This window comes from Leptidea sinapis, chromosome 31, assembly GCF_905404315.1.
Source record: "Leptidea sinapis chromosome 31, ilLepSina1.1, whole genome shotgun sequence".
In the NCBI taxonomy this organism is placed as follows: Eukaryota; Metazoa; Arthropoda; class Insecta; order Lepidoptera; family Pieridae; genus Leptidea; species Leptidea sinapis.
The window spans coordinates 2,195,651-2,220,720 of NC_066295.1; the positions used below are offsets into that span (position 1 = coordinate 2,195,651).

At 33.0% G+C, this 25,070-nt stretch overlaps 3 protein-coding genes across 3 annotated transcripts in view; 1 reads left to right on the forward strand and 2 right to left on the reverse strand.

Annotated features, from left to right (window-relative positions):
* LOC126974197 (flotillin-2) overlaps nt 1–6,731 on the forward strand; it is a 340,191-nt gene extending 333,460 nt beyond the window's left edge. Inside the window, exon 10 of the mRNA XM_050821644.1 lies at nt 878–6,731. Within this exon, the coding sequence (XP_050677601.1) occupies nt 878–933 (56 nt within the window). The 3' untranslated portion in view covers nt 934–6,731. The remainder of the gene's footprint in view (nt 1–877) is intronic.
* A 539-nt stretch (nt 6,732–7,270) lies between these two features.
* Nucleotides 7,271–19,802, reverse strand: LOC126974204 (L-asparaginase-like). The gene is made up of 9 exons (XM_050821657.1): nt 19,637–19,802; nt 15,143–15,265; nt 14,153–14,265; nt 13,272–13,397; nt 12,453–12,577; nt 10,723–10,955; nt 9,895–10,055; nt 8,833–8,946; nt 7,271–8,068 (listed from the first exon to the last, which is right to left on the reverse strand). The coding sequence occupies exons 1-9, from the start codon at nt 19,704–19,706 to the stop codon at nt 8,021–8,023; spliced, it is 1,113 nt and encodes a 370-aa protein (XP_050677614.1). The 5' UTR covers nt 19,707–19,802; the 3' UTR covers nt 7,271–8,020.
* A 3,958-nt stretch (nt 19,803–23,760) lies between these two features.
* The window catches only part of LOC126974194 (vanin-like protein 1), a 28,150-nt gene continuing 26,840 nt past the window's right edge, over nt 23,761–25,070 (reverse strand). Inside the window, exon 10 of the mRNA XM_050821637.1 lies at nt 23,761–24,581. Coding sequence (XP_050677594.1) covers nt 24,128–24,581 — 454 coding nt within the window. The 3' untranslated portion in view covers nt 23,761–24,127. The remainder of the gene's footprint in view (nt 24,582–25,070) is intronic.

Here is a 25,070-nt window from a genome sequence, read left to right on the forward strand (position 1 = left end):
CACCACCGTATGGATGTACTGTAAAGGCGAAGCAAGTGGTCCTTTTCGAATAGATGGGATGGAATAGTTATTTATGCTACTGTTGTGTAATAAGGGGTATTAAAACACGAATGCGTACGAGGCGAAGCCGAGTGTGATAATAGTATCACATGAGTGTTTTAATACCTAATTATGAACAGTTGCATACAAGACTTTATATACACCCAGAATATGAATCCTCTAAAAGATTCTGAAACAGTTAGCCTACTGCTAACACTAAAACACCAGTTCTAGTAGTAAGCTAATATCATTCATTACTGATTATATACATATAAACTAAGTATTGAAACAATTATTTATTTTAGTAGTAATTTACATTTTGTATAGTGCAATAATTAAAATTCACTCAAATATAATGTTCTTTTGCTGCGTTTAAAATGAATCGCCCATTTTTTGTAAACAAAACAATAAAAATATCGAAGAAAAATGGCGGGGATTCGAATAACCGCGACGTTCTGGTGTGGAACGCGCGTAAACGAAAATGTTCTTTTTTTGAAATTCATACAGAAACCACGCATCGAGCCATAAGTATGTGACTGTCTGTTGAAACTCTTTGCGCATGAAGGGATCGAAAAAAAACATAGGAGTGTTGTTATAAAATTCAGTACAACATTACAACACTCGTTTGGATGATGTAATGGTTATTAGAACATTGGGTGTTTTAATGCTGGCAATAAGCTAACTGTTTCAGAATCTTTAATAGAGGATTTAAAGCATGGGTGTAGATAAACAAACTTAACACATGCTTGCTTATGAGGCTGATACACCAATAACAAAATGGCTGAACCAGAATCTTTTTTGTCCTGCAATGTTATAATTGTGACCAATGTTGTTACAGAGGACTCTGCGCTGGCATCTGCTGGAATCAAAAAGAAGGAAGTTGCAGCCTGCTAATTAATGTATTCAATTTAAACGCACAAATGATTTTATTATTGTTTTATCGCACATAGTATTCTTTAATTTCTAATGTATATTAATCAACTGCTAAGCAGAATTTATTATTATTTATTCATTGAACAATTTAATTATATAGTGGATTAGGTTACGGTTCAAAACCCGAGTATCGATGTGTTTATCTGAATATACTCGGTAAGTAAAGCAAGACTGCTTCAAGGCAACTAAGATATATCAAGACTAACACTGTTGTTTTACGACTTTTGTCATAAAAATATTTCTTTTTCTTGGTGACCTATATTTAGCTCTACGGGTGAAATCTATAGCGCGTACTTATACGTTGCTCAGAATTAACTTAAGTAAAACTTAGCTGGGTGTAAGCTTAGCATAATGTTTGATTTAATTTTTATAGTTATTTAACAGGTGAAATTATATTGAGCGTATGCTAAGACAGCCTAATGCAAAAGTAAAGTTCGTATTTTATTACACTCAGCTAAGTTATACTTAAGTAAAGTCTGAGCAAACTCTGAGTACACTCTATAGATGTCAGGTTATGTCTCATAAAGTACAAAGTAATCAGATAGTAACCGCTAGGACCACGAGATGGTGCATGTCATTCACCTTATTCTAACTGGACAAAGATTTCCACGACGATCGGTCCTGCGCTGAACTCATCCAAAGTATTCCGGCTATCTTGACCAGATTGTTGGTCCATCTTGTGGGGGGCCTACCAACACTACGACTTTCGGTAAGTGGTCGCTATTCGAGGACTTTACTGCCCCAACGGCCATCTGTCCGTCGAGCTATGTGCCCTGCCCACTGCCACTGCAGTTTCGCAATCGTTTGGGCTATGTCGGTGACTTCGTTCTCCTACGGATCTCCTCATTTCTGATTCGATCTCGCAGGGAAACTCTGATGATCTGTTTAAGGTACGATAATTTATTCTTGTACGAAAATGATGTAGAATGAATGTTGTAAGTCTTGATGTAGGTACTATAAGTTAGCCTTATGATGTCTTGCATTAGTTACCGGTATAACTGAGTATCACACCTTAAAGTCGAACTTGTATTACGGGATATGTCTCTTGATTCCTATTGGATATCTTATCCATTAAACAATTTGTGTATCTGACAAACTCTAACCATTTGTTTTACAATTTGTGTGAAACTCTATTATTTGCTTTGACATTTTTTTTACCAAACTAAAAATAATTTCAACCTAATCAAAATTTTTGACTTGAAGTGTGTGTTATTACGAAGTAAGCCTAATAAAGCCGATAATGTAATGATAAAAATAATGATTTTCTAGAAAGGATTAGTGGGATACATCTTACACATTGCAATTTCTTATCAGAGTTACTATTCAATGAGTTGCCAATGTGTTTCTACTCAGGCGATTGTTTTATTTTATTTCTATATAAACGTTTTCTGTTAGTGACCATTTCGGATGATGAAATAATTATTGTCTTTAATGTATTAAAAAAAATAAGTTCTTGGATTACAATTGGACGTAGTTCTTGAAAAACGTTCCAAGCCATAAACATCACATTTTAAGGAATTCGTGTTTAAAGTTTAATAAATTAGTGTATTCTATGCATGAGGGTTGGGCTACTAAGTCATTATGTCAATTATTTTACAGACCGTAAAAGATTTTTTTTTTAATTTTAAAACTTTATTTGTGTAAAATACGACAAGCCGTCAAAATGCGGTCAGCCGTAAAAATTATCTGTCGCAGTCGATGTAAAAATTCTTTTTTGTATTATCTATGATGTTTTAGTAACTATTCTATTACTAATTAGTAACTTTGAAGTACGTTTTAGTTATAAAACGTTACTACATTCATGAGTAATAATTGAAATGTAATCTGTAGGTAAATCTAAAAAAATCATAAAAAAAAAGCATGACACTATACGAAATTTGTTCAAAGTAAGAAGTATCTATTGTTTATGTATAACATAGCGCTAGCTTGTTTAAAAACAAAAGCGTTGACGTTCGCTTTTATAAACAAGCCTAAACACTTCAAAAGCAATAAATTTTATTTTGTAACCCGAGCCCGTGGACCTTGGGGTCGGTAAGACGTGACGTCGTAAGACTGTTGTTGTGTGGCAGCTTAGCACCTCAGGAGAGTTTGTGTAGAGTTTAATAAATATTAGTGTATTCCATACATGTGGGTTGAGCTACTAAGTCATGATGTCATTTATAGAGTGACAGTAGGGCTGCCATTTTTTGTCAGTCGGTTAATATGAATCACGTGACCAGTTTTGTGTTCTTAATTCATTTTTGACATGATTGTGGTTTGGAACGTTTTTTTGGAATTACGTCCAATTGAATAACTTATCTCTTGACAAAGAGAATCATATGTATTCTGTTTTATATATAGGTGTATTTAAATCTTCTTTTGTCCCGGAATATTTGTTCGACTGACTTTTATGGGCCTACCTTTAGTCTATTTTTTAGTAGACCAGGCTAGGTTTAGTGTACGTTGATACCTCAGAAACAGCTTTGCACAGCCTTAGCACGGTCAGACCTTGTCAGGCAAGTGCTATTTATTTTTTGCACAAAAGTTACCATTAAGTGTAAACTACCTACATTCGAAATAAATATATTTTTGGTAGTACTACGATCAAAGTTTCCAGTAATATAATAATAACATAGTAACATAGTCATATAAATTAGATTTTGTACTATTGTGAATTTTTTCTAGAATTTTCTACGAGATATATTCGCCTGTTTGAATGTATTCTTCAGTGTTTTGTGTTTTTCTAAAATATCAGGTTAAGTAAGTCTTGAAATATTTAGAATTGTGATACATTTATCTGATTCTGAATTTCGGCCGATTGAATTTCTATCTTATGACCTTTCGTAACGAGATCAGACTAAATGGAATATTAATTACTTTTATTTATATGACCATTTTATTAGTTGTTTTTTTTTTTTATATTACAATACAAATGCATTTAAGTCGGACATAAAAATAAAATTATTAAAATATAGTTTTTATCATTCCAAAGGATAGCGAAACCGGTCCTTTAATTATGGCAATATTGTACTGAATTTAAAATAAAGCGTATAGTTTTATTTTTCAATGATTTTCAATTGTTATTCAATTTAATTTTGTTAATTTCTGTAGTCTCATTACTTGTGGTGCCATTTATGTCTTTTCATTTTGGATGAGAAATATAAATTTTGAATTTGTAGTTAGATAAATGTATCTGATTTCTAGAAGGTAATAGAAGTGACTAGGTATCGCTATAGTGTGCCATAAGACTATGTTACAAACCCACCGTGCTAGGTAATAACATTTGACAGTACCATTGCAGAACAAATCCACAATGATTGCCGATTCGATTATTCGCAGCACTGGTCTTATAATTTGTATTGCTTTCCCTACAATATACAAGAAATACTTTTATGAACGTTTTTAGTCTTCTACTACGGTGTGAGAGTAATGTCGTTGTGTGTGTTTTCGTGGTTTAATACATCAACTATAAGTATACAACAAAGTTATAAGCAAGCCATAGATTCGAGTTCTCATAAATCAATTTTGATTTACGCCCGGAAAATTCGTCTGGTATACTTCCACAGTCCAAGAGCGACGAGGCTGGGCCTCTACAGGAATATACTGCCAAATATAATAACTTTTATACGATAGTATATCGTATAGGGGTGTACGTGGGAATTAGAAGACTATAGAGCGATGATAAGTTATTCTAACATCTTATCATTACGGATCAAATTAAACTGTTTAGATACAAGTCCATCAAATCACCATGGCACCATCTATATATCAACAAAAATATTATATAGACTGTTGTCGTTCGTCTATATGTTCTTTTAATTCAATACGATCTTTATCTGTGCTTTGATGAGGTATGATATTCAAAATCAGTCTTAGGCCAAGATTTAAAGAGCGAAATAAAACTTTGCTAAGACTTATCTAGCGAATTGAGTCGAAGTCCGTATTCATAAATATAGCTTAGAGTGTGCACTAAGCTTAAGTTTAGCTAGCACTAAAGTTCACCATAACGACGACTTAGGAAAAAATTTTACTATAAACCGAACAAAAAAGATATCAACAATTCCTTGCGCCATCACAGACGTTGCGTTGTTGTCCGACGATTTAAAATATCCGTATAATACGAGAATGCAGTGGTGCCAATTGTATCTGGGGGTTCATCCTTATATAAATGTCAATGATCCGTAAATTATATGAAATATAATAATGAAAGTAGTTACATATTATATTCAATGAAGTATTTGAAACAATATCAGAATATAGAGCTAGATTTTAAATAACTAAAGGACCCTTTTGTCAAATGTTTTGATAATAATGTAGAACGTACTCTGTGTAATGAAATGCGTTAGGTTTCGCCTTACCTCAAGCTCAGGGTATTCTCAGCTATCAAATTACTATAAATACCAAATCAAAGTTTGTGGTAAGTTTGAAGTCAGCTTAGTTTTTTTTTTATGGAATAGGAGGACAAACGAGCGTACGGGTCACCTGGTGTTAAGTGATCACCGCCACCCACATTCTCTTGCAACACCAGAGGAATCACAAGAGCGTTGCCGGCCTTCAAGGAAGGTGTACGCGCTTTTTTTGAAAGTACCCATGACGTATCGTCCCGGAAACGCCGCACAAGGAAGTTTTACGTTAGTAAAGTCTAAGCAAAATGAACGATCTTTAGATGTCAGCCTTAGATTGGTTTTTATAAACTTTACGAGTAACGTTGCTCGGTGTTGGAACGCAATGTGGTAACATGAGGTTCGCTCTTTGGCTTGCTTTAATATTTGGTACTATGACATAACACTGAACTGAAGACGTCGTTAGAATTTAACCCCCTTATTCATAATAGTCTGCTAACTGAAAGCATTGCTAATTCTCACTCTGTCTTCTTCTATTAACCTAAGTCAGAATGAGAAAAAACACTCCTAAGTGGCTGTTTAAAGTTAGCGGACTATTATTAATAAGGGGGTTGATGTTTAGGAGTATTTATTGAAATAGTGCGGCCTTTCTAAAGATGATATTTTCTGATTATTATGGACGCTAACCACCAATACACTGGTTATATAAATATTACCAAGATTGTTAATGAACATTACTATAATATTAATATATCATTAATATTTTCCAGTAGATAATTATAAATATGAACTGTGTGAAGTTAAACCAAGTGTAAAATTAATTCTCCCTGTCAGTTCTGTAGTGACAGAATTACAGTGAGGTGAGATAACGACAAACTTATTCATAATGGTCCGCTAACTTTTAACAGCCGCTAAGGAGTGTTTTTTCACATTCTTACTTAGGTCAATAGAAGAAGACAGAGTGCGAATTAGCAATGCTTTAAGTTAGCAGACTATTATGAATAAGGGGGAAAAAGTTTTAAATTTGGAATAATTTACTTCGCGTTTATTAAAATTTTATATTATTTCGCTAGAAACAAGCTTTTGTTTGATTATTTTTTGAAGATCTTTGCCGCACTTTCGGTCTATCTGATTAAAGAAGGTTTTAATGGCTTAAATTAAAATTGACTGGCGTCTTTGGTTAAGTAGTCAGACATAATTACGGTTTGTTGGTTTGATTAGAGTACTATTAGCTAGATGTAAACTACGCTAGCATAGTAATGTGTGAGATTAAAATGGAATCTATTTTGCTAAAATTCGTAACTTAGTCGATAGACAAGAAGATAACTTTTTACGTGTTGTATGTGTACTGTGAGACATTTTATTTTATTATTTTTATTATCAATTACTATTATTGTGTGATGTGTGGAATTAAATAAACTATATTGTGTATATAAATTGTTTTTATTTTATATTCCTTAACTAATCTAAATTGTATCATGTGGGTTCCCTCTGCATCTTCTGCCGCATTTATCACGGGGAGTACTCAAGGCAGTTGTACGGGTTATTACCGGAAGCTGAATTCCACTACCGGACATTGTGGAATTAATTACCGGCTGCTGTTTACCCGAACCGATACGACTTAGGGGCCTTTAAGAACACAGGACTCCCCTCCCACCTTAAAGGAACGCATCTCGTCCCCTAGTTTTGCGGATGTTCATTGGCGGTTGTCTCACCACACCTAATCAGGTGAGCCTTTTGCTCGTTTGCCACCTCTTAAATTAATTAATTAAAATCAATATTCATTACTTTACTCTTAGCTCTTAGTAACGCTCACAATGTTAGTCTGTTTGTCACTCTTCAGTCAGTGCTATCATGTGTATTTCATATAGACGGATAGGGCATATATTGACAGAATATCTAGATACCCTCACTATTTCTAAATGTTGGTTATATTTCTATTTTTTTTGGGAGGAGGAACCAATAAAAATCCTTGATTTCCTCCTTACATAGGCTATATTTTAATCATAAGAGCAATTAACTTAAATCCTAATACAAACATTGAAGTTGCATGCTGCCTCCTGATGGTTATAATTTAAAAAAATAGTAAAACTCTACTAAACAATAATATTAACTTTATGCCGAATGTATAAACAACCAATTGTAGTTAAAATTGGTTGGAATGTTTTTATATTATAATCAGATGAAGACTAGAACTTGTATGCCGTGTGATAACTGTTAAAACTAAAAAAAAAAAAAAATAATGGAAACATTAGAAACATTTACTAACGGCCGTTTTCAATATCTTATTTATCCTTAGTTTAACTTACTTACATTTTAATAATATATTGACAGATAGCATTGGACTTTAACGGCCGTTCCCAATATTCAGTCTATCTCTTACTTGAGATAAAAATTACTTATCGGGTATATTGGGACAACTTCAGATTATTGACAGCTAATTACTGACAGGAGAAGGTAGTAATTTGTTTCTATCGGTAGATAGTATATTGGGAACGGCCGTAAGTATATTGGACATAACAATGGATAGATAAGATCTTGTCATTACCTAAACGGTTACAGCAATGTATCCGTAAGGTAAACTAGGGGTAGATAGGTTTTTGAAAACGGCCGTAAATTAACCTCCGTAGGCTTAACGTTAAATATAATATAATTAATTACAGTTTATTTCGGCAGCCACTAGATTCTTGCATTCAAAGTACTAGTTTTGTGAATGTGATATTCAATCATAGGTGTGGGTTGTGTAGTTCTCCTCTTATATTTGTTTTCATTAACTGAAAAAAAAAACGAAAGTATTAACTACAATTATAATATAAACATCGTCTTGTAAAGTACCTATCTATAAAGGTAGGTAGTGTACGTAACATGTTTAATATAGGTAGTACATTAATATTATATTTCGAGCTTAAGATTCTAAGCCATATTTCTCAACCTATGTCTTGCTAAACATCTAGTTTGCTCACACGTTATTGCGAATAATTGCGAGGTTACCAAAATAGGGTATTAAGGATATATAGGTACTATCTAGGCAAATAGGTAAACGCTGGCACTGAACTAGAAGGAGGGGTATTAAACAAAAAGAAAATAAGTCCCATTAGCGTTGGCTCACAAGATCACCAATGGTTATAGTTAGCTCCACGTGTAGACTAGCCCCCTTATTCATAATAGTCTGCTAACTTAAAGCATTGCTAATTCTCACTCTGTCTTCTTCTATTGACCTAAGTCAAAATGAAAAAAAATACTCTGTAGCAGCTGTTTTTAATTATCGGACCATTATGAATAAGGGGGTTAGTCACTAATTTCATTGAAACTCGTACCAACATAACGAAATAATGACGTAATTTTACATAATTTAATATATTTCATGGAATAATAAAGCTTATAGTTTATAGCGTGATTCTGCAGGTATAACTTATAATCTTCATAATTTTAATCCAAAAATACTATGTAATTACGTAATTAATTTCAGAACTCAGAACGCGGGAAGGGCGCCAAAAAATCAATTAATATCTTAAATGTCTCTAGTAATCGAACCAACCTCAACTCTTTCTGCGTAGGTTAATCCTGGTTTGCTGAGAACATAAGATAATTTCGCTTGAGCAGCCTCAGATGTCATATCATACGCAGGAATTACTCCACATTCTATCAACAGCTGAAAATTGAATACAAAATTTACTATAAAATATTATATATGCCTACCTTCTTCTTCTTCTAAAAAGTGGAGCAAGAACGGCATATTAGTAGTTACATTTGTTTTAACGTTTTAACATTTGAATATAGGTAGGCTCGATATTTGGGTCCCACATGATCTCACTGAAAGATACCCAATGAACCGTGTTAGACTCAATTGTGACAAGAATATCCGAAAAATGTCGTGGTCAAAGATCGGTCTGGCTGCGAAGACAGTGGCAATACCCGGGTTTAGTTGTAATAAGGTGATGATGTGTGTATGGTAAGGTTGGAATGGCCTTCTTATTGTTTACTATGAGCTTTTATATTGATCAATAGGCAAAGGACTTCCAATGAAATCGCTAGACCTTAATGCTACCATTGATTTCCTGCTGGTTATATAACAAGCCGCTGTAGCAGTATAGAAGACTTAGGGAATTTTCAAATCAATAATTTTGGTTGCACGTCTTTGTTCGTAATTTTAAACAGTAATCTACTTTTCCGAATACAAATATTAAAATCTCCCAAAGTGATTTTGATAGTGGTAACTTTATTATTAACTTTTAAGTATAATAATTGATATTAAATAATATCTTTTAAATGAAAAAAAGTTATAAACATCGACCATTACATGAGTGACATCGCAATTGCGTTCGAGAGCTTAAGACATAAGATAATAAGTCTCATTTACTTAGTAATTTCGTTAGTATCAACCCCTTCAAACCGAAACTCAAATAGTACTCGTAACCTTCTGCTTGAAGATAGAAAAAGACGCCGACCGAAAACCCCCCAGCCGACATCCTGTGACAGGAAGCCTCTAACTGGTGATCTTCTATGATGGCTGTGATTTTACCTTTAAGCTCTTCGACATCACACATTACATTATACACAGTAACGGTTTTACAACATTGAATATTTTAAAATGTATTACCAATCCTGTCTCATACAAAGGCTTGCCGTGCACTATTCCATTAACACACTGTGTCACATTTACGATTAGGACGTTATTCTTAACCGCTTGCTCTATTTCTTTGTATATCTCTTTTCGTTTTATCGGAATATTGCCGTTCCCGTATGTTTCAAGAACTACACCTGTAATTTAATAACTGTTAAGTATTCATAAAAGTCCATAATAGTCCATATTTATAAAAGCTTAAGATAGGTTTTTATCAACTTCTATGAAGTGTTGACAGTTGAGTGTTGTGTGTAGCTAAATCTTCTTTAAAATATATGAGATTTCCACCTATGTATTGACTCATCACGATATCTCTGTAACCATTAGGCGTAAAGACTTGAAATTTGGTAGGAATATGCCTTTTACCGAGTAGGAGTCAACTCGGATTTTACAAATGGCCATCCGCAATTTTTTTTTATCATAAACAGAACAACTTCTGTCGGGTCAGCTAGTAATTATATAACCCTTCATAGGTTATGAGAGTACGGTCACCAACGCGTGTAATCTCTCTGTCAATTTCGTGGGTTTCTGCATGAATACGTCAAATAATTACTACAAAAACATGTGAATTTTAGTTTTAATCATTAAAACTAACATATACCAATTATTTTCATATAAAATACTGATTTGATTTAAAATATATTATTTTCATTTTTTTTTTCGAATTTATTTTTGCTAATGGATCAGTATAAATACTGCTTGAATTTTTGATGTACGTACTAGTGTTTTTTTATTGCACATACATAATTATATTTGCTCTATTAAAAAAAATAGCGTTTAGTGTCAAATGTGAGCCATCCATACCTTCCATTCCTTGAAACATAGCTCTGATGATCTCTGGAGTGATAGTGGGTGTCACTTTCAGCAGGTACACCTTCTTGGACAGCTGGTCGTGGAGTACGCAGTCATCAGGTACGGAGCCCGCGGGGTGTATCAACATCTTTGGATCAATATCGAGGGTTGTCTTTGATTCAAGCAGGGGAGGATAGTTCGGAGAGTCAAAGGCGTATATTCGAGTGTTGGAAACTTTCTTCACTCTGTAAACATTTAAAACTATCTTTAGAAAAAATATTTTTAAAGGATTAAAACGACTCGTGACGTAAATTTTCTTTATAAGTTCGACAAATCCTTTGACTTTAAAATTTTAATCATATGAGTAAGTCCGAGTGTATGTGACTTAAAAGGCATCTATTTTCTCAGAATTAATAATTTAGATATGAATACCTAGCCTTAACATATTGGTATATAGCTTAATGCTGATCATAGTTTCATTAAGAAATTAATTAGAAAAATATTTCAAGAATGATTTGATATTTTATGAAAGGAGATTGATCAAACACCGGCCATTTGGTGTGACAATAATATATTTTTTATAATTTAAGTTACAATTTTACATTCAGTTTGGGATTTCAAATAAAGTGCTTCCAATGCAGTGCCGCTCAGGATTTTGGAAAACCTAAAAATACTGAGCGGCACTACAATTGCGCTCGTCTTGAGACATAAGATGTAAAGTCTAATTTTTTATTTATTTATTCAAGCAAACTTCTTCAAACAAAACAGTATTTCTTTTCTACAAATTAATACTATTAATTATATACATGTATTGCCTTTAACAACGTTTGGCAGGCTAAATTATAATGAAATAATAACACTGGTAAATAAATAGTAATTAAATAATAAAAAGAAGAAGAAGTCCTGAATAATGTGTGGTTGTCATACATAATTATTAAATAAATATGCGTGTAGTGTGAATGAATATGTGTTCCGAATATGTGAGAGTTTTATGAAATGTGAGTAGTGTGTAGTGTTCAGTCAAATGGGCATCATTCTCAGCTTGGGACATGTGCTCCATCACTGAGTTAATAAATTTATTACAGTTTTATTACGGATTTGGCCAGTAATTACACTAGCTACGGCGCCCTTCAGACCAAAGACACAGTAATATTTACACATTACTGCTTCACGGCAGAAATAGGCGCCGTTGTGGTACCCATAATCTAGCCGGCTTCCTGTGCAAAGGAGCCTCACACAAAATAGCTCCTATCCAGAGTATTTTTTTTTTTAAAAGTACTTTATATTATTGAAGTTATAAAATAGATCGCTGGTAATCGAATCTTAATCGATTATGAGTGGCATCTTCATAGTACATTAAAAAAATATTATGAAATAATTAAGTACTCCGAAGATTTGTCATTGATATTGTATTGAATAATAAAAGCCTACTATAAATGGCTTCCGGTAAAGATGTTGAATAACAATCATATACTGACGTGAAAGATTTATTAATTTTATCACAGAGTCAATACTAATGTAAACTAATGTATAGAACGTCATTGAAACTAAATAATCAAGTTGATACAGGCCCTGGATAGAAATTCCATAACGCTGTTAAGAGTTAGAGTTATAACGATGAAGTCAAAATATTTTTGACACTTTGACACAAGAGTGAAAGCTTATCTATTATTTTAGGTTTGAGAAGAATTATCACCAACAGTGCGCAGTTTGTGCTTTCGATATAAAGAGCAGATACAGACCTAGTTCCTCTGAACAGCTTGGCACCAAAGAACACCGTCACCTCAGGAATGTGCTGCGTTGCCGCTATTAGAATTGCACACAACAAGTTATTGTTGCCGTCACTTCGCGGTTGAAATATTGGCACCTTAAACGTTATAATAAATCAGTAAACATTTAAAAAAATCTAATTATACCAATTACTAAAATAATAGGATCTAGGTCATCATCCAGAGCAAACGGCTGAAGAAAACCGAGGGCTAAATAAATTAAAAGACACATCTGAAAGACTTTGATAAAAGATTTTGAAGAAAGGTGATCTCTATTAAAAAACCAGATAAGAATACCAAGCACAGCCATTACTGGTCACTGCGGAAGATACAACACACACTGATTCCTGCCGCCGAATACCACCTTCGCACAACACGCAACAAATTAGGATATCATCCCCACCACCTGGATATGTTGCGTTCCTCCACAGTGTAGTTTTTAAGGAATTTTCTTACACGTACGACCGAACTGTGGAATGAACTTCTTTGCGCAGTTTTTCCAGGACGATACGACATTCCCTTCAAAAACCGCGCAAAAACTTTTCTAAAAGGTCGGCATCGCTCCTGTGATTCCTCTGGTGTTATAAAAGAATAAAGGCGGAGGAGATCACTTAACATCAGGTGACCCGTACGCTTCTCTATTCTCCTATTCCATAAAAAACACATACATCCAGAACATCATGTGGAACATCCAGAGATATTTAGCACTATTGAGACACGTAGCTTATACCTATATTGTACAATTTCTCGATATGAAGATATTTGTACCATCTATCAAATATGGCGTGTTACCTGGGCGCCTGTTAAGACGACTGTTTTTCCAACACTCTCTAACATGAACGAGAGAACTGACGCCCCGTATGCTGTCGTGTCAGTCCCGTGAAGCACCACGAATCCATCATAATCATGGTAATATTTCTGAAGAGTAAAACAAATTATCATTATGTAAATATTATTATATATATTAATATATATTATATATATAAAATTTGTTATGTATTAGTGTTTTATGAAATGATATTATATTTATTTTGTAATGTATTAATTTGTTATTTCTTAATGTTGTTTTGTTATAATATACTTTGGACATCAACAGTGGTATTTATTTTACCAGTGGAAGGCTCCTTTGCACAGGATGCCGGCTAGATTATGCAGCAGAATGCCATGTTAACGAAATATGCGGGAGGTTACTAAATTGTATTAAATATACACGCGGCTTTATTATTTGTATAAACGACTCCTTGTTTGAAAATATACAAACAAGAATTTCTTCATAGAGCGGTCTTCAAGAGTAAAGTCACCATAGGTCACCTTATCAATAGACGAAACATGTTCAATGTACTGACTAGATAATATAATTTTATTATCATGATCGATTATTTGAAGAGTTATTACCAGATAAGCTAATGTTTTTAAACTGAATTCTTCGGCATTTATGAAAATGTATTTTTTGTTGTGGAATAGCCATCATCATCAAATTGGGAGGAATCATTTTCGCCCAGTCAGCCACGCTGGCCCACGAGTTTATCTTATTTGGAATAATTATGAATTCCAACAATTCTACTATCTTCTTAATTAGATTTTTATGGTCAGTACCTAATACGGAAGATAGTGTATGTGCCCATTTTTTATATAAATTATTAGACATATTAGGTATTTTGAAGTTAACTTACCTTTATTTCTCTTGCCATCATTATCCAATCTTCGTTGGTAAAATCTGACGAGTCTTTTATTTCTTCCGTCTCGATAATTTTATACAAAATTCTTAAGTTTGTATCTTTGCCATCTGAAATATGTTGCTATTTAAAAAAAATGTAGAAGCCTTACGGCCGATTATGATCTTTTATACGTGAAACTTAACTTCGTTTCCCTAAGAATATTGCGAGCAAGAGAGAATATTGTGAATCTGGAATAAATATGCTTTTAATAACTTATTACCTATATAAAAATATGTGCGCTCTACTCAAAACTCTAAACGCAAAAGTGGCAATATTAGTAAGACATTAACCTGATGGTTAGGGACTTTTTCCATTACCTCTGCTCTGCCATTCAGGAATGTTGGCAAACAATTGCACTATTTTAGGACATCATAAAAGACGCCCTTTAAACAGAATTGCTAAAAGGCAAGCACATTTCTTTTGTTGATAGAAAAAGAATCCGTTGTAACCATTGCAACTGCTTTAATGGATTGTCTATATTTACCCCCTTATTCATAATGGTCCGCTAACTTTAAACAGCCGCTTAGGAGTGTTTTTCTCATTCTGACTTAGGTCAATAGAAGAAGACAGAGTGAGAATTAGCAATGCTTTAAGTTAGCAGACTATTATGAATAAGGGGGTTAGTGTGGCACATTAGAACTTAAAAATTTCAAGGAACGAATTCTTCTGTAATTGCATACAGAAAGGATAACCAATTAACCTTCTTAATCGTAAGTACTATCTGAAATTTGAATTCTTGCCAATAATGAAATACCAATTATAAAAAGAACATAAACAACGATTAAATATTTATATATCATTTATTAATTTATGACATGATGTATGTTGTTCGTTTTAACTTTCTGGAATTCTCCTGAATGAAGATTCACTATGCCTATCAAGTACCTATTTACCTACCTACCTATCTCTCCTTATTACAAATAATGTTCAATAATCAGCTTTTACCTGGTATAACAAGATATTTCTGTTTTTCGGTTTCAGCCAGATTTTTCGTCCAATATTCATTATCGTGAAGCTGTGGCAGTTTTCTTATTATCCTTCTCTCAATATCTCTTTGCGGGACCAACACTGTAAGATAAATAAACAGTTTTGTTAATACCTTTCAAATATAGTAAGAGTGAATTTTGTGACTTTGTATTATCGCCGCGCGATAAGGCAGGGACAGACCGCCATATATGTGACGTCATAGTGATGTCCAATCAAGACGGTCCCTTCAAATACCACGAATCAGAAATAACGTTTACCACCAATCAGAATACGACTAGGTTGAGTGATGCGTCCTGTTCCTATGCGCGCGGGTCATAAGTATGCGGCGGATCATCTCCGAAAACCTATTTGAAAAATATAGTCCTATATAAAATTTTGGACGTAAAATCCTTAAATCATGATATATATCTATATCCCATTTAATGGTATTAAATAAATATAAATTACCAGGATTTTGTGGAACGAAGTTCGTTATCGCGCGTTGCAAAAGGGGGCTAGACGGAAAAAATTAAGACCAAAAGTTGTAACTACACTTTTTGCTATAGTTGTAAGCCGTGCGGCATGCGCGTGTTTCTCTGTTTGTCTCTCTCTCTCATAGAAAGCATGCCAGTTATTTTTTATTACAATTACTTCACTAGTTTATAATAATAATAATATTGACACACTTTTACACAAATTATCTTGCCCCAAGTTAAGCATATATAGCCTGTGTTATGGGTTACAAGACAATGATATATTTAATACAATATACTTACTTAAACATACATAAATTTATATAAACATACATAAATACATTTAAACATCCATGACTCCGAAACAAACATCCATGTTCATCATATAAATGCTTGTACCTACCGGGATTCGAACCCGGGACCTCTAGCTTAGTTGGTAGGATCGTTAACCACTCGGCTATACAGGTCGTCGTCGTTTATCGTTTCATCCCTAGACACCTCTCAAGTTTTTTTTTTAAATATAAGAAAGGATAAACAATTCCAAACGTAAGTAAATAATAAAATATAAAAATATTATTTCTTCTTTTTGAGGCTGAAAGCAGCGTCAAATCCAATTGAAAACATCGATTTTTTTACAAATTTTCAGGGAAACCAAACAAGACTCTTGAAGTATGTATAATGCGGAATTCGAATCTGTGCTCTCCGGAGACGCTCCAGCGAAAGTACGTACTTTAACTTCTAAGCCAACCGACCGACTGACATAAAATATCTTGGTATGTTTGTTCAATTCTCGGGTGCTGGCATTACAGTTATTATTGGCAAGCTATCACTGCTCAAGCCCGATAATACGTAATAGTAAATTGATTAAGACGTTGCTCTTGCTGATCTTAACAATTTGCTTATAATTTAATTAGTAAATAAATTTATTATCTCAATTATAAAATCTAGAATATTGTTGCGTAGCAACGCTGCAACGTAAATGACGAGAAAGTCAAACTTCAAGACATTGTTACTTTCAACAGCTCCGTCAGCAATACTCGTAGCTCAGCGGAAAAGTGTTTACTTTTGACGCTGTAGACCCGGGTTCGATACACCTACCAGTGTATGAAATTTTTGGGTTTTGTTAAGTTAAAGAATTTTCTAGTACAATTTAAATTTAAAGATGGAATGGGAGAATCATTTTAAAAATTGAACAGATCCGAGGGTATATAAGCCGTACTAAGCGTGGCCTACGGCAGTTCTAGTTCTGACTCGAAAGTGTAAAGAAGAAGAAGAAGAAGAAGAAAAGAAGAAGTAGCGAAAAGTGGAAGTGTTCCAAGAAGAAGAGGATAGAAGAGACTTAGTGTTCGGTGCGGTGTGACGCGTTGATGGTACTGCCGCCCACAAGAAGAACAGCGGCAGACCGGCGAAGTGCAAGTTCAGAAAAAGTGAAGGCAAATAAAAGACTCGCTCCTATAAGCGGAGTATTATTTCCAATCCCTGACCCACTCCCGTGTCAATATATTCATCGTTTAGACAATATTATAAGAATTATTATCTTAGGACTAATCCCAAGTTAAAAACATTTTTATACTAGATAACATCTTTTAAGCATATGCAAGTTGTGCTTAATCATTGTTACAATGTTGTAATTAATAAAAATCTATGTAATCCCTAGTGTCATAGTCATCATTTCCCTTTTAAGGCTTGGTTCACACGAATGAGATCGTTTTTATTTGTTAGCTCATTTCAAAAAAAGTTAAAAACGGATAAAGTTAAAATATAATTTCGCTGTAGAACTAATTCTAAAATGTTTGCAGATTCCAGAATTTCATGCTGTTTTTCTCAGTAGTAGATCGTCTGAGAAACAGTGACAACAGATCCTCAAGAAGTAGCTGCCAGATTGGCTGCAGACAGATATACAGAGACGCTGGATTTTAGATTGACACTGGAATGAAAAATTTATATGTTGTTTAATCAATAAATAAGAAAAAATTGTGATTTAAATTCATTCAATTAAAAAAAACTATAATGTACGTGTCGCTTAAAGCTAGACTACCAGTGGGAGGATCCTTTGCACCGGATGCCGGCTAGATAGAATAACCATCCAAGGTATTTATATGTTACACTATAATACTTAATTTTTTTAGAACTGCTAGTGAACATTTGTATTCAAAGGTAATTCAGGCCTTAATTGTATAGGTTACTAGCTGACCCAGCAAACGTTGTATTGCCGATATTAAAATAGCGATAAAAAAGTAACTGTTGATCTTAGATGGGTGAAAATTTGAAGTTGTATGTATTTTTTAATGCTGACTCATAATCAAACAAATTTAAAAAAAAATGTCAAAAAATAAAATAACAAATTTGGCGTGGACCACCCTTAACATTTAGGGGGGTGAAAAATAGATGTTGTCCGATTCTCAGACTTACCCAATATGCACTCATAAGAATCGGTCAAGCCGTTTCGAAGGAGTTTAACTACAAATACCGCGACATGAGAATTTTATATATATTTAGGTTATATGAATGTTTATATTATGACAATATCTGACGGGCAACGAAGCTCTGTTTTCAATTTTAATTGCCGCCACATGCGTATTGCACGTTACAACGACACTTTGTGAATTTCCACAGAAAAAGAAATTCGGAACTTAATACTGTAGTATTTTAATATTAGTTAAATTTAATAATGTGAGCCATGTTGTAAATAAACTATTACACCATCTTATCACCTCAAACACACGTTAATGAACTATCTAAGAAGATAACGCAAAAATAACCTTATCAAATAATACAATTGTAAATAATATAATATGTGTGATAAGGATCTATATGTGGATACATCAAATTATTGTGTCATAGTGATTCTGAAATATTTCGATGTTCGCATTTTGACAAGTTCAAAAACATTGTAATTATTATGACGGGTACCTACTCACCATATATATTTTTCTATACACAGTTTCGCCGCGACCACGATTCATGCAATTGGATTGAAATATTGGCATCAAATTAATCATAATATATGTATTGTGAGTACCCGTCATAATAATTATATTGTTCGTGTACCGCGATGATAAAAGTTCAAAAAGTTTAGAAACGTTTAAATTTTTGACTAAGCTTCTAAGATAGCTCATAGCGATCGGATATTCGAATTGAAATGACTTCTAGAAACATGTATAAACACGTAAAAAATTACATTTGTTAGCAACAAATTAAGATGAGAAAATAGCATTTAGTTTTTAAGGAACTTTGAAAGGATCCTAAAAGAATAGGAACTCTTCAATAAACAATTCCGGATCCCGAAACTCTATCTTGATTGTTTATATTTTTAATTCAATGGCGAAAATAGACTAATCTAGTGGTCAACTGACGACATATAATAATATTTTAGTAACTATTACTAATAACTCAAACATTTGACTAATTTATGGTATCATTTAAACAATTAAAGGAATATTTCCCCGTTAAAAAAGAAAAAAATAGCTCCATTTAAAAAAAAGTTATACTATCGTTAATTAACAGATTAATTTCAATTCAACTATCGTTAATTTCCAATTTGTTTGACTACATAAAAGTTTAAATAGTAAATTTATAAATGTATCGCTTCGTGGAGGACTTCTTATACATAATATACTTAACAATATAACTTAATATACTTAACACGCGATTAAAGATAATTAAATTTTATTATTTTTTAATTATTGTCATTTTTAAATTATTGTCATTTTGGTTCGAAAGAGCCATCGCTCATATTTTTATCGAGCTTAATCGGAAAGCAACACGTTTTTGAACATGCTGACTAGCTTAAATCATGGCCATTCCACTATTAAATAATAAAAACAAATGGAAAATAATATCTTTTTTAATAAAAATTCTCAGTTTCCTGTGGCTTCCGCTCAGCTAAGTCGCGATAGTGAAGCCATAGTAAATATAACATCTAAGTTTGACGATTTGCATCTTAGATTTGATTTCAATTATTATGCTATTGAATAAAGAAATTTTTGAACTAACTTACCTCCCCTATGATCTTTGAGCATTCCAAAGGTACCACCGGTATATATTACAAGGATTCTTCGCTCAGTCATTTTTAAGACTCTGTTAATATTAATGTTGGAACAACCACGGCCGCCGATTGATCACAAACAAACTAAGACACTACGCAAATATGTGTTTATATAAAGCTATGTTATCGGTACAATGAGAGTGTTACTAGTAAACTGAAGGTTGAAAGTGTTTGAAACGTAATATTTAATCTCATTCTAATGATATTTCTTATCTTAAGACTTAGTGCAAAACAAAATTACGATCACATAGAATTGTTTTAAGTAAGTTTATTTGAAGACTTTTTGGATAATTTAAAATACTTTTGCAATTCATCCTGATTTGCTAAAAAATCTGCACTCAAATTTTACTTATAACAACTTCAGTATATAATTATAGTTAGGATTGGGGAAAGTTTAAATTATTTAAGTGGTATTGTTAGTTATAAATAATACAGTTCAGAATTTGACAATAATAAAATAATATAATAAAAAAATAATAATTATAGGAGGAATATTGGCTGTTATTTCTTAATAACGAACTATATTCAAATTCAAATATTTTTATTCAAAATAGGATGTGACATCACTTATTGAAAGTCAAAAAAGTACCACCCATTCCAAAATGAATGCCTCAGACCTGAGAAGAATGGGCGCAACAAACTCAGCGGGCTTTTTATTCATCGAATAAATATGTTTACAAAGTAATATTGTACAATTAAACATATTATTTAATAGCCTGAGGGCGGTCACTCCATTCCCAATCTGTGGTATCATTAAGAAACTCATTTATGTTATAGTAACCTTTACCACACAAACGTTTTTTGACAATTCTTTTGAATAACGTTATACTTTTGTTTTGAACATTTTCTGGGATCTTGTTGTAAAAGCATATACATCGCCCCACAAAAGAATACAAACTGTAAATCAAAAATTATGAAAGCCTATGTACATAGAAGAATATCTTTAAAAGTATGATCATTATTAAATAGTAAAAGTAATCACACCTTAGAGAGAAGAAGTCTTAAGAATGTGCTAAAGGAGACATTTACAATTCGTGTGAAAAGATGTGTAAGCAATTACAGACTACACTTAAAGTACAACCCTGCTTTTGACTAAATTGCCGGTAATTAAGGTTCGAACTTATCATGAGTGGACAAGCTGTTACGACCTATTCAAGTCAAGAAAGAAATAAGCAAAATATGGAACCACCAATGGCTATAAATTCATTCATTGGAGAAGCCAAGATTTTGTATTAGTTGGATGCTATTACTAAGTGTGACAGTAGATAATCATGACCATTGTTCACGAAGTATCCTTACAATGAATTCAAACTCTATAGATTGATGGATCCAATATACGATAATTTATATTTATACAGTTAATACTTTATTAATTTTTATGAAATATTATTTTAACACGATTCTTATATTGGATGCAGCACCTTACAAACTAATTTATTATGTATATTACAGTCACTGTAAAATACTCTATTTGATTGAAAAGAGTTGCCGTTGAGTTTCTTGTAAGTTCTTCTCACAAGCTCTACTTTTTATGATCATATGGTAAATGCAGTAATTTAAAAGAACTATACTACTGCTGTTATTAAAGCTAATGAAACAGCATCTACCAATACGATACGGTTAATGTTGAACACTACTAACTATAAATGCTAAAGGGCACTTACAAATATTGGAGTGTCCACCGAGAACTGGGAATCACTTGTAACTTATCTGATAGTCAGTAAATTAAACAGTGAAACTCATAAATTATAGGAACATCAACTAAAGTTGTGATATACCTACGGAAATCATGGAGTTGAGATTGATATCATAAGGGGCGCTAAGTTTCAGTGACACTAATGTCAGGGAGAATACGGGGTTACTCTTTTCTGTGGAAGAGGATGTTGACCTCGTTTGAACGAGCGTACACATCTGATTTAAAAGGTTAGAACTCATTATCTCGGCGCTGCGCAGCGCTGCAGTGTGCGGCACAAAGTGTCAAAATATTATTTCAATTATTTTGTATGGTGCATGTCTCGTCGCGGCATAGTTGCCTCCGAGTCCTTATTTTGACGCGCAGTGCAGGGACACTCAGTGTGATGCACCAAGCAGCGCGTCGCTTGAGTATGCATACTCTTAGATTCTTCGGCGCCTATTTCTGCCGTGAAGCAGTAATGTGTAAGCATTATTAAGTTTAGGTCTGGAGGGCGCCGTAGCTAGTCAAACTACTGGGCAAAAACTGAAGCAAACCATCAAGATGAGGAAAGTCGCATATTTGGGGCGCGTGCTGGGAAAAGTTGCCGAAAGAAGAGCCGAAGGTCGCAGAAAAAATGTCTTGGCTGCGCAACATCCAAGAGTGGACAGGAATCGTTATATAATAATCGTATAAGTTAAAATTACAAAGCCAACCTTCGCTAGTCGGAGAGGCACGTGAAGAAGACACAGATGTATCGGTTTAAAGTAGAAACTTGTAGTTATCATTCGATTTATAAGGAAATAAAACGTATTTTCCTATACGACTTATTTATTTACTGTAGTTATAAGTTATATTTTTTACTATCACGCTGAATTGTCGCTTTCATCAATATCTACTATTCCAGATAAGATATAATTCATATCGATAACATTTTCATCTATTAAAAATACCTATTTCAAGAAAAAACATCCAAACTTAAGAATGACAAAAAAATTGATGATACTAGACAAAATACAGTAATAAAACAGTACTTTAAATTCACACTCACAAATATACATATATACTTAGAATAATAACGATGAGAACGATAGTTTCATTCATAGTTCTTGTCAATATAGAAGTAACATTATAATTAATGTATGCGTGAGCGTAACGTATTTACATTCGACAACACGCACACAGACAGCTAAATAATGTTGCAAGTGAATAGAAATTTTCCTAAATCAGTAAATTGTAAGAAATACTGGATTATATGTATGAAAGAATTTAATAAAAGATCACGTATTTAATTATTGTTGCAACAATTTTTGAAGTGTAAGTAAAGAAGTTCTTTAGAATCGTTGTTTTTTGAAACTCGATGAAACGAAAAATCGAGACGATAGAGGCGCCGTTCCCAGCTATATCCGACGTTTTCTAGGGTGCAGAGAACGAATTTGGAATAACTTTTGAAATCCAAGATGGCCACCGTGCAAAATTTAATATATAATAAATAATTTTTATTATAAGACGCTTTTTGACACCCTTTGCAAAGTAAGTCATTTTAAAATTAAATTTCGTGCACTGATTGTCCTGGAAGTTGACAGAATGACACTGACACGGCGGGAAACGTATGTGGTCATAAACGACCACATTGAAACTGCTTCATTTTGCTTGGGCCTACTCACGTTCTAAGCGTTATTATTCTAAGCATATATGATTTACACGTATAAAATAATTTAGTATATTCAACACGTTGTATCTGGGTACAGACTTGGCTAAAGATTCTACCTTCTAGGAATCGATACATAAGTACGAAAAAACTTTGTAGATTCTAGTTTGTTGTTGCTAACATAAATAAAATGTTGTGCTAATGTTAAATTATTAACGAATGGTGATATATAACTACGCAGTATTTTATAACGCTTTAGTTACTTTTTTTAACAGTGTTTTAATTAATGTTTAATAATTTTAACGACTAACCCAACTCTGCTATCGCTACTGTCCTCGCAAGGCGGAGTGCCAAGATCAAACGAGGTGTCATGTTAATTCGCTCGGCTTGTATTTCTAATAACCGTTCGAAATTCTAATTTTATCCATTTTTGACATCACGCTCCTTATAAACAATATATTTCCATTACTAAAAAACAAAAGAAATTCTAATTATTTCTTGTTTTTTTTTAAATCTCATTTTTTAATCAATATTACAACTTTTTCAGTCAGCATATACTTTTATGGCACCAAAGAGTTTGCACGTCATTCTTACTATTTATTGAATAAAAACATAGAGGATTTTGGTCAGTATTTAATATTTCATATTGGTAGCATTATATTTAAAATATACGTGTTATTAAATAGATGGTAAAGTTTAATAAAATCATACAAACAATAGATAGGATAATTAGTTTCTTGATGAAAAATAATATACATTAATAAATTATATTTTATTATATTATTTTTAAATTACACATATAAATAACAAAAAAGTTTCAATTATAATAAAATTAGATTTAACTTTTTATTTTATTATTACTTTGAAATGGATTATCCAAAGCAATTAACCTGTTTTCCTTATAATATGAAGTATTTGCTCCTACAGCGAAACCCTGTCGTTTATCAATGATTTTTATTATTTTAATTCAAAATTCTTATCTTTATTTTTATATATCTTCTTCTGTAACCAAAATTTTTAACTTAAAAGTAACTTTATTCACTTAATTGATATCACATTTTTACTAGGTAACATTTAACATAATATTTCATGAAAAAATAATTCGTAAATGATCTAGCAATTAGCAAGGAGTTATCTCCATCAGTACTAGCGTAAGAGATAGCACGGCTAGAATTAAACTTAAGCATATCGTAACAGAAGAATCTGGAACCGGTTCTGGTGTTGGTTCAGTCGTAACTAGAGCTGGTGTGGTTTCTTCTCTTTCCTCTTCAATAATCGGTGGTGTTGGTTCTTTGCCATCATCAGCGAAAACTCTACCGTAAATACCAAAAGAATACAGCCCAACATTATTGTTTAATAACGTGTAATTGTAAAGATCAACTGTTCCTAACATGGTCTGTATTTCTAGTGCAAAGTCGTTGGAGTTCAGTGGTAGGATGGAAGGTTTCAATGACACTGGGTAATAAACAATATCGTGAGCTTGAAGACTTTCTACAGTCTGTGGCGTCTGCAATGTCGCGTATATTGAGAGCTCATCGAAGGTAGCGACTGACTTGGGCTGATACTGCTCAAACCTGCAAAATAATTAAAGATTGATTAAGTTACATGATCTATTTAGATTGAGAATTATAAATAATCATTATTATCATCATAATAAATTATGGTATTACCCTCTTATTTATAGTGGTCCGCTAATTTTAAACAGCCGCTTAGGAGTGTTTTTTCTCATTCTGACTTAGGTCAATAGAAGAAGACAGAGTGAGTATTAGCAATGCTTTAAGTTAGCAGACTATTATGAATAAGGGGGTAAAAGTTAAGAAAAGAGAAAGTATGTGATGATGTAAAGACATTATATGATAAACCTGGTAAACCAAAGATTTTACACAAGCCATCGTGTCTACTATATATTATAAATCAAATTTCTCCGCCGAGTCTGTCTAGAACTCAAAAACGACTGCACCAATTTTCATGCTGTTTTCAACAATGGATAGCGTGGTCCTCGAGGAAGGTTTTAGTACCTATATAATTTGTTAAGTTTTTGCACACATTTACTATATTTATTG